The 13,613-nt window shown below is 45.4% G+C and overlaps 2 protein-coding genes across 7 annotated transcripts in view; both read right to left on the reverse strand.

The window, feature by feature from the left end:
• Positions 1-13,613, reverse strand: part of RBBP5 (RB binding protein 5, histone lysine methyltransferase complex subunit) — a 36,046-nt gene that overhangs the window by 16,631 nt on the left and 5,802 nt on the right. For 2 of the 6 annotated variants that reach the window (XM_086861626.1, XM_086861628.1), the window contains exons 10-14: positions 13,102-13,219; positions 12,216-12,285; positions 11,162-11,391; positions 9,964-10,158; positions 4,271-6,349 (exon numbers count right to left, since the gene is read on the reverse strand). In XM_086861626.1, coding sequence (XP_086717752.1) covers positions 6,321-6,349; positions 9,964-10,158; positions 11,162-11,391; positions 12,216-12,285; positions 13,102-13,219 — 642 coding nt within the window. In that variant the 3' untranslated portion in view covers positions 4,271-6,320. Of the gene's footprint in view, positions 1-4,270; positions 6,350-9,963; positions 10,159-11,161; positions 11,392-12,215; positions 12,286-13,101; positions 13,220-13,613 lie in introns of those variants that run through there. The other 4 variants (XM_086861629.1, XM_086861630.1, XM_086861627.1 and 1 more) reach the window with 4 other exon arrangements.
• TMEM81 (transmembrane protein 81) lies at positions 1,812-3,330 on the reverse strand. The gene is made up of 2 exons (XM_023942152.2): positions 3,229-3,330; positions 1,812-2,805 (listed from the first exon to the last, which is right to left on the reverse strand). Exon 2 carries the CDS (start codon positions 2,651-2,653, stop codon positions 1,817-1,819), a length of 837 nt encoding a protein of 278 aa, XP_023797920.2. The 5' UTR covers positions 2,654-2,805; positions 3,229-3,330; the 3' UTR covers positions 1,812-1,816.

The raw sequence follows: 13,613 nt of genomic DNA on the forward strand, positions 1-13,613 counted from the left end.
TCTCTCCTTCCCTCCTTCCCTCCTTCCTTCCCTCCTTCCCCTGTTAAGATGAACATCCCTCAATCCTTAAAATCCCTTCAGAAATCAAAGAGCACCCCAAAAAAATCCCATTAAAGGCCCTTTGTGACAGCTGGACCCCAGTGGCCATCCCAGCCCTCGGTCTTCAAATCAAAACTCCAATTACGGATTCGTTTTCCCTGCTCTGGGCATCTGCCTCCCCTTAGAAATTAAAAAAAAAAAAAACGCAATCCAAAGATGAAGGAGATTTTTGGCTCCCGCCCTGACTCCCCCAGCAGAGCTGGATTGTGCCGGAGCTTTCATCCCGCTGGATTTGGGAATCCCAGCTGGGCCCAAGACGCTGAAATTTCCATGACAAAGAGCAGAGAGGGTCCTGCAGATGGGGCAGCTCTGGACCATTAACTCCCAGCCCGCTGTGATGGGTCATTCCCAATTTTTCCACGTCCAGGAGGTGAAAAAAAAAGCCCTCTGGGAATCAGCTCTGGAAAGTGCCTGGTTTGGTTTTCATTCAAATAAATAAAATTATTTCCCTCCGTGTCCATATTATTCAACATCAAAGCATTTTTGTGTCATTCTGGTAAAAGGAAAAACTCGGGAATTTTTGATTTTTAATGTGCTGTGGTTTTCCCTGGATTTGAGTGTCCCTGTAGCTCACAGGAAAAAAGGGAACAAACAGCAAATAAGGAAGAAAATAGAAAAAAATGAGGTATTTTTTAAGTCACTCCATGGATTCCACTCCCTGCAGAATTCCTGGTTTATCCTCATCAATCACCGGGAAAAATGAAAGATCCCAACCCCACTGAGGAATCCCGTAAGGGTTTTAGGGATGAGCTCAGCTCTGATCTCATCTCCTGCTTCCCGGTGCTCCCTGCCCTGCACAAACCCAGGAATATCCCAGAAAACGCTTTTTCCAGGATCTCATGGAAGGGAATAAACTTCCAGAGGGAAGTGGGGCATCCCTCACCCCCAGAGCTTGGATCAGAGGGAAATGACGCCGGCTCAAAAATCACCACATTCCTCACCCCTGACCTGGGGCAGCTCCATCTCCCCAGAATTCTTGGAAAAGTGGGAGAAATGGGAGGAAATTTGACAGGAATAAGGATGGGAAGTTAAATTTAAAACCCCCAAACACCTCGAGGTAAAGCACAGCCCCTTCAGAGGAGCTGGCAGCTCTCTGCTGTGGCTCAGGGTGATCCAAAGCCTGGCTGGATCATTCCAGAATTCCACTGGAATCATCTCCAGCCCTGTCCCAACTTTCCAGGCTCCAAAGTGGCCGAAAATATTCAATAATAAACCTCGTCTGTTGAAAATAAATGATAAATATTCCTTTAAATTCCATGGGATCCATGGAACGCCCCGAGTTGGAAGTTGGAAAATCCAAAATGTAGATGACTCCCAAGAATCCCATCCTGAATTCCTAATCCAGGCTCCAAAGTGGCTGAAAATATTCAATAATGAGCTGTGTCTGTTGAAAATGAATGATAGATATCCCATTAAATAGTTATGGGATCCATGGAATGCCCCGAGTTGGAAGGATCACCAAAATCCAGCGGTGATTTCCCAAGAAATCCCAAGAATCCCATCCTAAATTCCTGAATTCCTAATCCAGTCTCCAAAGCGGCCCAAAATATTAATTTACCAATCTGCTGCAAACAAAAAAATCCCATTAAACAGTTACGGGATCCATGGAATGCCCCAAGTTGGAAGGGAAGGATCATCAAAATCCAACAGCGGACGATCCCGAGAATCCCAGCCTGAATTCCTGATCCTAATAAAGAGCGGAAGACAGGGAATTGCATCAAAGTCTGTTCATTTCCCGCGCCGCTCTGTTCCTGCACATCCTGCCCAGGCAGCAGAACCCGAGGCTGAAGAGGATCCCCAGGATCACCCCGCTCCCAACTCCCAGCACCGCCTCATAAATCCACTGCTTCTCCCACGGATTCCGCCAGCGTTCCCGCTCCGCGGCGCCGCTGGCGTTCCCCGGCGGCTCCTCCCCGTTGGCCGCCAGCTGCTGCTCCCAAGTCAGGGATTTCTGGAAGTCGAGATCCACCAGATCCCTGGGGATCACCCTGAGGCCGAAGTAGATCCTCTTGACGAGCTGGAAGGAGCTCAGCACCTGCACGTCGCAGCGGTAGGTCCCGGAATGCGACTCCAGAGCCGGCGAGAAGCTCAGGGAAGGGTTGGGATTGTGGAAAGGATGGAACAGGAGGTCGTTGGTGGTGATGAGCCCGTGGGCGAACCTCCAGGTGTAGCCGAAATTTGGTCCCTCCAGGCTGGCGGCGTCCGGGGAGAGGCAGGTGAGGCGGATGGGATTTCCCTCGGGAACGCTGAGGTGCCGGAGGCCGCAGATCCAATGGCTGAGGCAGCGGGAACGCACCAGGGAGCAATTCCGGCGCTCCCCGGCCGGGCTGACCTCGCACAGCCGCTCCTCCTTCACGCCCAGCCCGCAGGTGACGCTGCAGGGCGTGGAGTTCACCACCACCATGGCCTTCAGCCCCAGCGGGATGGGCTTCGATCCCGCGGGAAGCTCCGAGCCCGATCCCGATCCCGCGGGAGGCTCCGGCTCCGAGGGAAGCGCCACTGGAATGCACAGGGCGCACAGCAGGATCATCACCGCCATGGGGCTCTGCTCCATCTCTCCGGGTGGTTTTGCGTCTGGGTTCAGCGCTCCAAACCCCCCAGAATCATTCCATAAATCTGCCGGATCCTTTGGGATGTCTCTGACATCCCGCCAGATCTAATCCTTACACCTGGGAAAATCCTCCCCAAATGGAGCTGGAGGCACAACTAAAAAAAGACACGGCAAGGAGTTACTGGATCCAGCAGGGCGGGAATTCCAGGAATTCCATTGGGAATGTTCTTCCAAGAGGACAGGATGTTCTGATCCATTGGATCCAATCCAACTCTGCCTAAATTCCATCAGTTTTGGGTGTGTTGGGCAATTTAAGAGTGGAATTCTCCCCTCTCCTTAAGACTTCCCACAGGATTTTCGATGGATTTTATTTTAGGTGGATTTCCACTGGAAAAGGAGTGGCTCCAGTTTCGTTTTCCCACCAAACTCCAAACTTCCAGCGGGAATTCCTGCAGGAATCTCCCAAATAACGCTGCGGAGTGTGAGGAAACCCCAAAATCCCAATTCCTCGTGGTCCAATCCCGACTGACACAAACACATCCCAGAGTCTGGAGCACTCCCAATCCCAACATTCCAACCTCTATTCGGGCTGATCCATGGGAATCCGGGGTCGGAGCTGCTGTGGCTCCGGTCACTCTGTGTCCACACCAGGCCCTAGAGCTGTTCCCATGGGAGCAGCTCTGACATCACAGCCGGGGCACAACGGCCCCAAACATTCCAAGGAAGAACTCTCAAGGAAGGCCGAGCAAATCCTGGGAGCTGAGGGCTCCCAAGGATTTCTGGAAGCTCCAGGTGAGGCTCTGGATAAAATTCCCAGCCTTGGAAAGAGACACAGGAGTTGGGAGAGCACCCAGAGCCCTCATTCCCAAGGGGTACGACCCCAAGCTTCCACTGATGGATCCACAGGAATCATTCCCACGCTGCCATCCCAGGAAAACGCTTGGAGAGGAGATTCCGGCGGGATCCGTGCGGTGCTCAAGCATCCCAAAATAATTATGCAGTGCCAAAGTGGTCTTCCCTGGAAAATCCAGGTTTTTTGATGGAGGAACCTCCCCTAGCTCTATGGAACCACGTTCTCCATAGTTTTTGACGGCAATTTTATGGAAAAGGCATCCCATAATCTCCTGCTGGGCATCCCTGGATTCCCACAGGGATTTGGGTTTTCCGAGTTCTTCCGCAGGTAACGAACATCCGGATGTTTCCCTTCCTGACATTCCTTAAACTGAAGAATTCCCAAAGCTCCAAGAGGATTTTCCACCCCCGGAGTTGCCCTCCCCTCCCAGCTCCGTGTCCAGCTCCCCTTTCCCAGCCTGGCTCCCAAGGCACTCAGGGATCAGGGAATTCCTGACTGGTTTGGGTGGGAAAGAACCTTAAATCCCACCATTCCACAATCCCAGGATGCTCCAAACCCCGTCCAGCCTGGCCCGCGACACTTCCAGGGATGGGGCAGCCACGGATTCTCTGGGAATTCCATTCTCTGAGCGGCCAGGGTTTGGTTTTACTCTGGATTTCCTCCTCTCCCTTCAATAAAACCAACAAAAAATACTCTAAAAACCCCAAACTCGGGGAATTCCCAAATTCCCCAACTTTTCCATGGAAAAGCCAAGATTTACCCGTGGATTTTAGGAAATGGAAGGTACCTCTTTATTTACAAACACAGAGCCATCACCACTGCCGAAGCTGATCCGATATTGTACAAAAACAGGGAATAAAATAAGGACGGGAATAACTCGGGAAAGAGAATAAGGATGGGAATAAAAAGGAAATAAAATAAGGATGGGAATAAGGCGGGAAATACAATAAAGATGGGGACAAAGTGAGAAACAAAATAAAGATGGGAATAACCAGGACAGAAAATAAGGATGGAATAAAGTGGGAAATAAAATAAGGATGGAAACAAACCGGGAAATAAAATACGGATGGGAATAACAAGGAAATAAAATAAAGATGGGAACAGACCAGGAAATATGGATGGGAATAAAGCAGGAAAGAAGGATGGAAACAAAACAGGAAATAAAACAAGGATGGGAATAAATTGGGAAATAAAACAAAGATGGGAACAAACTAGGAAAGAAAATGAAGATGGGAACAAAGTGAGAACTAAAATAAAGATGGGAATAAAGCAGGGAAGAAAATAAAGATGGGAATAACCAGGACAGAAAATTAAGGATGGGGAATGAAGCGGGAAATAAAATAAGGATGGAGAATGAAGTGGGAAATAAAATAAGGATGGGAATAAAGCGGGAAATAAAGATGGGAATAAAACGGGAAATGAAGGAAGGGCTTTAAGCCAAGCTGCAGGAGCTCGGCCTGTGCCGCAGGAATTGGGGTCAGGCCCAGCCAGGGCAGGTTTGGCACGGCAGAGTCGCCCCACAAGCAAAAAAGAACAAAAATCCCAATGGGAATTGTACACTCGTGGTCAGAAATGTCCCAAAATGAACCCAAACGTCCCCAAAGCCTGGAGCGGAAATGTAGAGTTTTGAAGAATTACGAAAGCTCTGATTTCCAAATGTTTTCTCTCTCCTGGATTTTGTATCTGCATGGTTCTGGCTGAAAACTCATCCCTTCCCAACTCCCCTCCTGCCTTTTCCCGCAGGACACCCAGGAAATTTAAATACCTCCTGATAATCCCAAAAATTCCACCCGGGGGGAACACCGAGAGCAACGAAACGCCGAAGTCTGGGGGGAAAAAACGGGGATTTAGGGGTGAAATTTCCTTTTTTCGGGATGCTGGTGTGGGTAAGAGGTGCCAGGCTGTGGGTGCTGGACAGGGAAAGTGCTATTCCCATTCCTACAGGGAATCCTGAAGGAATAAAAGGTTGGGAATGAGCTGGCAGCTTCCATTTTTAACCCACGAGTGGGAAAAAAATAGAAACCCCTTTTGGAAAAGTTCTGTTTCAGTTCCGAGAAGAAAAAAAAACTGGGTTTAATTTATCTCCCGGTGAGGGAGGAGCCCGGATATTCCCGGGGCATTTCCCAGGGAAGAGAAGGAACAAAACCACTGGAAAGGACGGGAGGGAACTGCAGCAGAGCTTTGGGAATCACAGGCTGGGATAAAAACCATTGGAAAATGAGTTTTTTTATCTAAAGCTGCCCCTTCTGCCACCGGCAGAGTGGGAGAAATAAACACCAAAGCAAGGCAGATTCCAGAGGGGCCACAGCTCCTCACATCCCACCGGAAATTCCTGAAAATCTGGGCTGGGATCAGCGGCTCTGCCCTGATCCTGTCACCCAGGGAAAAGCTGGGCAGGAATGGGCTCAGCGAGACAGGAATTCCCAGCTGGAAAAGGGGGGCTTTGCAGGATCCAGCCAGGAATCCAAATTCACTCTTTGGGGTGTTCTTCCATCCGGGAATGATGCGAGATTTTGGGAGATAAAGGTGGAGAGGCTCTGGAGTGGCGGGGAAGGGGCTCAGGTCACTTGGGGACAGGGATTTGTCCCCGGAATTCCCAACCGGAGCTCGGTCCGAGCCTTCTCCGCGCCAGCTGTGCCTGATCCACGGAGAGGCAGCAGGAGGGCGGAGGCTGCTCCCTCTTCCAGAGTCATTCCTGCCCCAAATCACTCCCTGAATCCATGGAATTCAGTCTGTGCCAGTCCTGACTGAGAATTCCAGCGTTTCCACGCTGGGGAGCCAAGAGAGGAAAGGAGACAGGGAGAGAAGGAAGAGTCTTCATAGCAACTCTGAGATTGCACCACCTGCTAGAGAGAGCAGAGATGGAAAAATGAGTGGCCGGCCCCATCCGGAGGCTCCCAGAAAACCAGAGAGCCCCAAATGGAGCAGGAAAAAATGGGAAATGCAGGAAAAAAACTGGGAAATGCAGGGGGGGAAAAAAAAACTGGGAGAGGGCAAGATTTTTGTAGCTAAAACCCTAAATTTCAGCACCGGGAGGCTGCTCTGGGGTTGATTTGAGATTCTGGGAGCGCAGCACAGCTCGGGAATTCTTCATTCCCAAACTTACCTGGTGGCAAATCATTCCTAATTCCCAAATTTTCCGAACAAAACCCAAGGAAATCGAGGCCCACCCTCAGCGTGGGTGAAACCAGAGTGGAGGATTTCATCCTCAGCTGTGAAATGATGGGATTGCTCTGGGTTTTTTAAGCCGAGTTTAACACAAAAAATTGGATTTTAACGTTTGCTGCCAGCACGGAGAAATGAATCCCAGTCCCAGCCATGAAGCTCCCACGTGGAAATCCCAAAGATTTTCCAGGAAAACTCTCCCTGTGCAGCTGCTTCAGCCCCGAGTTAGTCCCTGCAGCAGAATTCCCGGAATTCCCACTCTGTGCAGGGAAAGGGAGCCTGGATCCAAATTCCTTGGGAATTTGGGATGTGCTGGAACCCCAGGAAAAGCTGGCGGCCCAAAATTTTGGGAATTTTAGCTACAAGGTGTGAAGAGAACAAAGGAAAGAGCGAATTCCACGGAATTCTGTGGGTTTGGGAAGAGCCAAGGAATGGATTCTTTCCTCTCCCAGTGTGGCTCCCACAGAGTCCAGCACTGGGATCCACTGGGAATCTGCTGGATCCTCCCAGGTCAGGAATTCCATGGAAATACGGATTTTCATGGAATGCCAGGGTTTGGATGGGAAAGGGCCTTAAATCCCATTCCATGGGTAGGGACACCTCCCACTGTCCCAGGATGCTCCAACCTCAATCCTCGGACGTTCCCAGGGATTCCTCTGGGAACACCTCACCATTCCAGGCAGGAATTTTTCCCTATTTCCCTTCATCCCAAACCTGCATGGAAAACACCTCCAAGCCAGCACAGGCAGCAGAGCCTAAAAGCAGATTTCAGGGAGCTCTGCCAAATCCAGCTGATGGGAAAAACCGAGCGGAATTCGAGTCTAAACCCATTTTTGAGGAAAACGAATTCCCAGGTTGGCTCAGGAATCTCATCCCAACCCAAAAGCAGGGAAATAAATCCCGGGGTTTCCTGCACCAACAGCAAATCCACACCAAAAATCCTTCCAAACAGGGCTGGGAAAGGAGGGGGAAAAGCAGAAAAGCTGGGAAAGGGATTTGGCTGCTGCATCCGGAACGTTCCGGAGGGGTCAGGATGGGATTTCCCAGCCAGGAAGGAATTCCCAGCTCTACAGAAAACAAGGAATTAGGAAGAGAAAGTTAAGAGTCAGCAGCCCCTGGCAGTGCTGAGCAAAAATGGGAATTAAAGACGAAACGGGAATTAAAAATTAAATGGGAATGAAAGATTAAACGGGAATTAAAAATTAAAGCGTTTTTCTGACAGCGCCCCCTGCTCATCCAGCCCCTCCAACACGGAAAATCCAAGGATCCAGCACAGTCTGGAAGCCCAGGATTGGGATTCTCCTCGGAAATCCCAATCTTCAGGCTCCAGGCCATGATCCTTCCTCGTTTCTGTTATTAATTTTATTAATTAGCAGCAATGGATGCAATAATTAACATGAAATTAATAACCTCCAAACCAGCCCTGTGAGGATCCAGGTGATCCCTGCCATCCTTGAAAACACCCGAAAATCTTGGAAAATCCCCCCCAAAAAATTCCCTCCCTGAGGCAAATCCCACCCAAGGATGCTCCAATCCTGGATTTTTCCAGGTGGAAACATTCCCAGACAACATCCCCGAGGTTTTTCCATAAAAAAATTCCCATTCCTGGAAGTAACAGAGATCAGGACAAGCAACAGCGAGGAGCTGAGCAGGAAGGAGAGGAAAAGAGGGAATAAATCACTCCTGGAAAGCCTAAAATCCACGGCAGCAGCTGCTGGAATCAAGGAAATGCAAAATTTGATCCTTCAAATCCGACTTTGGAGCTGGTTTTTATCCCAGCTCCGAGCTCTGGGTTAAAATCTGGTTTAAAAATCATCACTGCAGCCAAAATTGTGCTCTCTGTGCTGAGCCTGGAGGAGCTTTTCCCAAAAAAAAGAAGGAAATTGGATAATGGGAAACGTTTAGGACTCAACAGAGGTAAAATGTGGCCAAAAAAAAGGGGGAATCCAGATTTTTTATATATATAATTACATATATTATTATAGTATATAATTTATGTATATGTGTATATAATATATATTATGTAATATATAATATTTAATTGTATCTGTTCATTATATTATTAATATTTAATAATATTATAATTATATAAAATATATGTATTATATATTACATATACATAATATATTATATATATTATATATTGTATAATATAATATATAATAAATCATATATATTATATTGTATATTATACATTATATATAATATAATTATTATATTATATATTATATACATAATAATATATTATATATATTATATATAATATATATTATATATTACAGATTTATTATATTATTATATACACATATATATTATATACATACTATATACATAATTATATCTATATTACTATAAATAATTATAAAATAATTATCATGTAACACATAACTCAATTATAATTATATAAATACAACCTACATATAATTATAATTATATAAAATAAAGACAATAATAATTATAATTATAATATAATTAATGATTATATAATTAATATATAATCACATACTTATTATTATATAATTAATAATTATATAATTAATATATAATTATATACTTATCATTATTATAATAATTTATAATTATTAATTACAATAATACATTTATAATAATTAATATAATAATTATAGTAAATAATGATTTAATGTATTATTAATATAATAATATTTAATAATTATTATTAATTATACTAGTATAATTACTATAATTAATATTAATTGTAATATAATTTTTAATTACATTATAGTTATTAATTATTAATTAAATATAATTATTATAATGATTAATAATTAATATAATTATAGTAATAATCATTATTATAATAAATAATAAAGGTGCTATATTATTTATAAATATATAAGTTATATAAATAATGATTATAATAATTATAATTAATATATAATTAATATTATAATTAATAATTATATAATTAATATATAATTATTTATAATTATCATAATAATTATAATAATTAATATAAATTATAAATATATACATTATACAAATAATAATTATAATAATAAATAGATATAAAATAATTATCACTCCCACCCCAGCTCAGCATCCACCAATCCCCAGCACCTCCCACCATCCCTTCAACTCCAATTCCCTACACTAAAAACCCAGAAAAACCTCAAAAAAACCCAAAAAAAACCCCAATTTTGCCTCTCCTTGCCAGCAGCTGAGCGGGACAGGAGGATTTCTGGGAATTCTGGGGAATTCTGGGAATCTAGCGAGGCCTCTAAGGAACGAGGGACGACAAAGCAAGGCCACCGAGGGGGTGGCGGCGGTTCCTTACCTGTCAGGGGCTGGCCCAGCTCCGCCTGCACCTTCCCCTTGGCCGCTCCTTCCAGAGGTAAAGAACCTCTGTCCCCTTTGTAGAGTTTCGGTTTAAATGGAGAATCTTTGTCTTTACCTTTTGATCCTTTGGGCCTGCCTGCTTGCTTCTTCTTGGATTTACCGTCGCCCTTGACGCCCAGCAGCGGGTGCACCTCTGGGAAATCACGGGGTTTGGGGTCAGGTGTTGGGGGAAAATATAGCGGGATTTGGGGTGGGGGGTAACGGGGTTGGGGTGAGGGGTGATGGAAGGGGGGCCGTGGTGGAGTTGGGGGTGAGTTGTGGTTTAAAATGTGGGGGGAGTGGGGATTTGAGGTGAGTTGTGATTTAAAATGTGGGGGGAATAGAGATTTGGGGTGAATCATCCCTTCAAATGTGTGGGGAATTAAATTATGGGTCAATTATCCCTTAAAATGTGGGGAAATGGGGATTTGGGGTGAGTTATTCCTTAAAATGTGGAGGAATGGGGATTTGGGGTGACTTATGCCTTAAAATGTGTCCACAAGAAAATTCTGTGTGAGATATCCCACAAAATGTGGGATCAGATCCCTCCCAGTTCCCAAAACCCTTGGGACTGGATCTTTCCCAAACCCCAAAACCCTTGGGATGGGCTCCCTCCCAAAGCCCCAGAACCCCTGGGATTAGATCCTTCCCAAAGCCCCAAAACTGCTGGAATTGGATCCCTCTCAAACCCCAAAACCCTTGGGACTGGATCTTTCCCAAACCCCAAAACCCTTGGGATCAGATCCCTCCCAAATCCCTTGGGATGGGCTCTCTCTCAAATCCCAAAACCCTTGGGACTGGATCTTTCCCAAACCCCAAAACCCTTGGGATTGGATCCCTCCCAAATCCCTTGGGCTCCGCAGGCCCCCGAATCCCAGGAATAATCCACCCCCGAATCCCAGGAATAATCCACCCCCGAATCCCAGGAATAATCCACCCCCGAATCCCAGGAATAATCCACCCCCGAATCCCGGGAATAATCCATCCCCGAATCCCGGGAATAATCCACCCCCAAATCCCGGGAATAATCCATCCCCGAATCCCGGGAATAATCCACCCCTGAATCCCGGGAATAATCCACCCCTGAATCCCGGGAATAATCCACCCCCGAATCCCGGGAATAATCCACCCCCGAATCCCGGGAATCCGCCACCCACCGTCGTTGGGGACTCCCTGGAGCTCGATGTTGGTGGTTTTGGGTTTTTTCTTGGGGTTCTGGGGCCCGTCCGAGGAGCTGGGGCGCTTCTTCTCGGGGCCCAGCCCCTCGTCGGGCAGCGCGCTGGGCAGCGCGTCCGGGGGCGGCCCGTAGGGATTCTCCTCGGGATCCTCCACCTCCGGAGCGATGGGAAGGTAGAGCAGCGCCCGGGAATCCTCCAGCTCCTCGTCGCTGCGCCCGGAGAAACGCCGGGAATGTCGGGAATTGGGGTTGGTGGGGTTGGCAATGGGGTTTGGAATGGGTGGTGGGGATTGGAATGGGGGCGGTGGGGTTATAATGGGAATTTTGGGGTTTATAAAGGGAATTTTGGGGTTTATAAAGGGAATTTTGGGGTTTGGAATGTGGATGTTTGGTTTATAAAGGGAATTTTGGGGTTTATAAAGGGAATTTTGGGGTTTATGAAGGGAATTTTGGGTTTATAGAGGGAATTTTGGGGTTTGGAATGGGAATTTTGGGGTTTGGAATGGGTGGTGGGGTTTGGAATGGATGGTGGGGTTTATGAAGGGAATTTTGGGGTTTATGAAGGGATTTTTGGGTTTATAGAGGGAATTTTGGGGTTTGGAATGGGAATTTTGGGGTTTGGAATGGGTGGTGGGGTTTGGAATGGATGGTGGGGTTTATGAAGGGAATTTTGGGGTTTATGAAGGGATTTTTGGGTTTATAGAGGGAATTTTGGGGTTTGGAATGGGAATTTTGGGGTTTGGAATGGGTGGTGGGGTTTGGAATGGATGGTGGGGTTTATGAAGGGAATTTTGGGGTTTACAGAGGAAATTTTGGGGTTATAAATGGAATTTTGGGGTTCATAAAGGGAATTTTGTGGTTTATAAAGGAAATTTTGAGGTTATAAATGGAATTTTGGGGTTATAATGGGAATGTTGTGGCTATAACGGGAATTCCGGGTTTTGCAACAGGAATATTTAAGGGCAGTGCTGGGAATGCTCCACAGAGGTTAATTAATCCCCGTTAATGAGGTTTTTGGCCCAGGGGCTCCACACCTGCTGCAGAAGGCGGCGATGGGATCCACGCTGGTCACGTCCACCTCCTCATCTTCTGCAGCATCGGCACCTGGGGCCCGGAAAAACGGGAATTAAAGGCAGGAAAACCTCCTGGAGCGGTTCTTGCTACAGCAGAAAATAACCTGGGGTAATTGTTATTGCAGCAGGGAAAAACCCACTGAAATATTTCCACTTAAAGAGCCTGAAATAATCTGTATTAAAGCATAAAATAGATTTAAATATTTCTTACGAAAGCAGAAGAAAAATAATTAAAATTATTTGTATTAAAGGATGAAACAAATCCAAAATATTTCTTATTAAAGCAGAAAAAAATTAATTTAAATTATTTGTATTAAAGCATAAAACAAATCTAAAATATTTCTTATTAAAGCAAAAAAAACCTGAAATAATTTGTATTAAAGCGTGAAACAAATCTAAAATATTTCCTATTAAAGCAAAAAAAAACCCCTGAAATAATTTGTATTAAAGCATAAAACAAATTTAAATATTTCCTATTAAAGCAGAATGGGAATTTTAATTTAAATTTTATTTCTATTTTATTTAGAAATAAAATATTTCCCATTAAAGCAAAATACAAAATTTAATATTTCTCATTGAAAAAAAAAACCAACTAAAATAATTCCTATTAAAACAGAAAATACAATTTAATTTAATTTGCTAAAATCCAATTAATTAAATTCTGGGAAGCACTAAAGTCTGCAAAAAGGAGAGCCAGGAAAAATCCTTATTCCCATCGTTTTTCACTTCACAAGATCTTTTTTTTCCTTGTTTTTGGGCACCACCACGTGGCCAAGAGGGATCCAAAGGATCCCAGGGAAAGCTGGGAATTCCCTGGGAATTCCCTGGGAATGGTTTGGGGCAGCACCTGTCTGCTCTGGCTCGCTCTTATCCTCGTCCTCGATGTCGAATTCCGATTCCCGCTCCTCGTATTCCACGTTTTCATCCAGCTCCTTGAAATCGGGGGCAAAAGCGCTCCAGTTTTCCTGGGAAAAACGGCAAAAAAAAAGCAGTTTTGGTCTGAACAGCAGCGGATTCCTTGGATCCTGCAAATTCCAAGGAATTAAATATCCTGGAGAGGGTTTAAAAAATGGATCTGGCATCTGGGGATAAGGGAGAGAGTTGGGAATGGCTGGAATTGGTTGAGTTGGGAATGGATGGGATTGGTGAACTGGGAATGGCTGGAATTGGAGAGTTGGGAAAGGCTGGAATTGGGGAGTTGGGAATGGCTGGAATTGGTGAGTTGGGAATGGCTGGAACTGGTGAACTGGGAATGGCTGGAATTGGTGAGTTGGGAATGGTTGGGATTGGTTGAGTTGGGAATGGCTGGAATTGGAGAGTTGGGAATGGCTGGGATTGGTGAACTGGGAATGGCTGGAA

This window comes from Cyanistes caeruleus, chromosome 24 (genome assembly GCF_971803275.1).
Source record: "Cyanistes caeruleus chromosome 24, bCyaCae1.hap1.1, whole genome shotgun sequence".
Lineage (NCBI taxonomy): Eukaryota > Metazoa > Chordata > Aves > Passeriformes > Paridae > Cyanistes > Cyanistes caeruleus.